The sequence below is a fragment of the Bradysia coprophila genome (genome assembly GCF_014529535.1).
Source record: "Bradysia coprophila strain Holo2 chromosome IV unlocalized genomic scaffold, BU_Bcop_v1 contig_106, whole genome shotgun sequence".
Classification (NCBI taxonomy): Eukaryota; Metazoa; Arthropoda; class Insecta; order Diptera; family Sciaridae; genus Bradysia; species Bradysia coprophila.
Window position 1 is genome coordinate 1,561,639 of NW_023503372.1, and position 3,103 is coordinate 1,564,741.

Consider the following 3,103-nt stretch of genomic DNA (forward strand, 5'->3'; position numbering starts at 1 on the left):
TACTGGGCTGCGTCATACGGGTCATTCAGTGTGTGCATCGTTGCAGCCACCAAACATTCTTCTACACCCATCCAATATATAAAGTTTGAGTGAACAGGACGTTACCGATGTGATATAATTGCTAGAAACATTTCATAAGGAATTGTTTGACACGGTACTCGAACCCGAATCATTCTGGCGGAATGCTTGAACGTAACCACTGTCTCACCCCGTCTCTTAATTTGAAGGCCAGAGCATATGTTTCAAAAAAATGTTTGATGATTTTGGTTTCACTTTTTGAATTTATTTTAAGAAGAAAGACGAACCAGATTTCTGCATGTGACGAAAACTAGTCCAAAATTTGCATTTTATCACAATTCGATGATATTCTTCTCTTTTCTATATACGACACCTCCACCTGGAACTTTGTTAGCCACAAACACCACAAATTAACAGACAATTTATTTAGATATGCCCAAAAAACGGTTACCTGAAGTGCATTCATAGCTTTTTCGGCTCCACAACACATACTTCCAGTAAGCAAACCCACCTAGAAGACATACAATCAGAACAGCAGATAACACCGACAAAGTGATTGTTGTTGCATGGTTATGAGATTGCCTGAGTAAGAACGTGATCAGTCAGTTAGTTAACAGTTTCGTCATCAAGTACCTTACATGCTAACTAGCTCGGCAGTTAGAATGCACTTTCCTCTGTTGTTCGGATGCAGTGAATATTCATCAATACAGTAGCATATTCCTTCGTTACATGTTCCGTTCTGGCAATCTTCGCATACGGCGTTGCACACGTTCCATTGGATGAAATTTGTACAATTAGTACAATTTCCATCATCAGTGGTGTTACCCGTAGTGAAATCATATCCCGAATGGCACTGACACACCTCCGGTTCGGAGCAATATCCATTGACGCATGGTAACGAGCAAATCGGTGAACAAGTTTTCGTTTCATTCTTCTGGTAGCCAGAATCGCAGACACAAATCCCTTCCAGACAGTATCCATTTTCGCAACTGTCTTCCTCCATGTTGCCGCTACATTCATCTTGAACACAAAAAGTTTCCTCGTCGTTCATGTGATAACCGATGTCACACAGACAAACATTCGGTTCATCACAATATCCGTGACTGCAGTTCTCACAGACACTATCACAATGAGTTGAATTCGATTGCTTATAGCCGTCGTGACAAGTGCAGACATTCGGAGACGTACAGTTAGAATTAACGCATCCGTTGATACATACTGGCTCACATACATCTGATCCAACTAGAAATTCATACCCTTCGTCACAAATACATATATCTGGGCTCTCACACTTTCCATTGAAGCAACCACCCGAACACACTGGATCACAGATGTGTGTCGATCCGTTTCGTAACTGATAACCCTCAAAACAAGTGCATTCGTCAGGCTTTGTGCATGTCCCGAAAACACATAAGTTCTGGCAAATGGGATCACATACGGAAGAGTTCACTGATTGGTGACCAGAATAGCAAACACATGTCTCTGGTGCCACACAATGTCCGTTCAAACAACCGTCTGAACATTTTGGCTCACATTTAGGTTTTACACTAGGTTCTACATCTGAATCGCTTTTATCAAAACCTTCATTGCACACACAGATACCATCCGACGTGCACTTCCCATTCGCACATTGATCACTTTCTTGGTCTGTAGGCTCACATTCGTTTTTGATGCAAACCCCTTTGTCATTTTTGTGATACCCCGTAGAACAAGTACAGGTATCCGGTTCAGTGCATACTCCATTTAGACAAGGCACACTGCAAACTGGAACGCATCTGCTATTTTTCGATGCGTATCCTTCACAACATCTCTGCAAAGTTCTCGTTTTCTGGACATTCTCTGCAACACGTTCCCACCTCGTTTGGTCGCCGTATTCATAGCAAGTTCGAGTCCTGAAGATGCCACATCTCTTCGTTAACAATACCTTGACTGCGACCGGTTTAATGGATGTTACTCGGTCTGTATAACTGAAATGGATCGGTATAGTGTGAAATCGAATTTACCAATCAAAATTTACGTTACGTTTCTACGAATGAACAGAATCCGTCCGAGTTTAGACCGACTGCGAGCTTTACAATCATTAAAATTACAGAAATTCTTTGTGCGTACATTTCGTAATGTAGTTTCCGAGATACAATAGTTTGTTTAATGCACGTCTGTCATGAAGTCAATGGTACACAATTATGATTTTGTTAAAATAATATTCGCTTCACTGCTTGAGTTGTTATCTGCCATTCAAGGATAAAGTGATAAATAATTGTTTGATCGTGGTCGTATGGTTAAGAATAAGAACATTACTCAACTGTTGTTTAGTTACATTCTCCTCAAAATACTCAGCAATATTCATGTCAATCTCTATTTTTCTTGGTTCCTCACATTTTATATGTTATTCTCGGATTTACTTCTCACACGCATACGCCTAAAGTGGTCAGAAGTTTAGTGAGAAGTGGAACTGTTGGAATTTATAAAAGGGTCAAAAACATGAATTTCTTGCTAACTATTTTGAGGTGAGTGTGGTTAATATGAAACTTTCCATTGGGCAGTTTAATCGAAAAATTTCAAGTTCAATCAACGCAAATTGCGTTACGCAATTTCTGAAACAATCTTGCTTTTTGGTAGTTAACTTGAGTTTGATTGCAATCTGCTGCGCAACCGCTCAACCAACATCAATTTTACTTCGAATTCCAATGATTTTAAACTGAATTCAGCATTGAAATTTGAATGAAGTTGCACTGTAAGTACAACGTTACATATACACAAAAACGAGCAGAGATAAAGTACTTCCTAACTGCAAAATCATTGAAACATTATCAGCAAATTTTTTGTTGTTGTGTTTAAGATGTAATGCCAATGCAGTCTACGTTGGTTTCAATTATTATGATTCAGTAAACAATGAGCTACATAATAGTCGAATGTACTTCTATGTTTGCAAGAGTACATACAATTTTTTACTGATGACCCAGTGTTTCGCTTATAATTAATCTACCGTCAAAACTTTTAGATGGAAAAAATGACGGAGTTGTTTGGTAGCATCTTCATCACTCTCTTTTTCTTATCCTAAAATTGCTAAGCGTGAATATTCAAC

The 3,103-nt window shown here is 39.0% G+C and overlaps 1 protein-coding gene across 2 annotated transcripts; it reads right to left on the minus strand.

The window, feature by feature from the left end:
• Positions 1-267: 267 nt before the first annotated feature.
• On the minus strand, positions 268-2,400 carry LOC119070808 (tenascin-like). 2 transcript variants are annotated; one of them, XM_037175289.1, is made up of 5 exons: positions 2,322-2,400; positions 2,041-2,246; positions 657-1,985; positions 470-600; positions 268-397 (listed from the first exon to the last, which is right to left on the minus strand). In XM_037175289.1, the coding sequence occupies exons 2-5, from the start codon at positions 2,127-2,129 to the stop codon at positions 351-353; spliced, it is 1,596 nt and encodes a 531-aa protein (XP_037031184.1). In that variant the 5' UTR covers positions 2,130-2,246; positions 2,322-2,400; the 3' UTR covers positions 268-350. The 2 variants fall into 2 exon arrangements, with proteins under 2 accessions (XP_037031184.1, XP_037031183.1); XM_037175288.1 differs by having other exon boundaries at positions 268-403; positions 2,322-2,398.
• Positions 2,401-3,103: the final 703 nt, after the last annotated feature.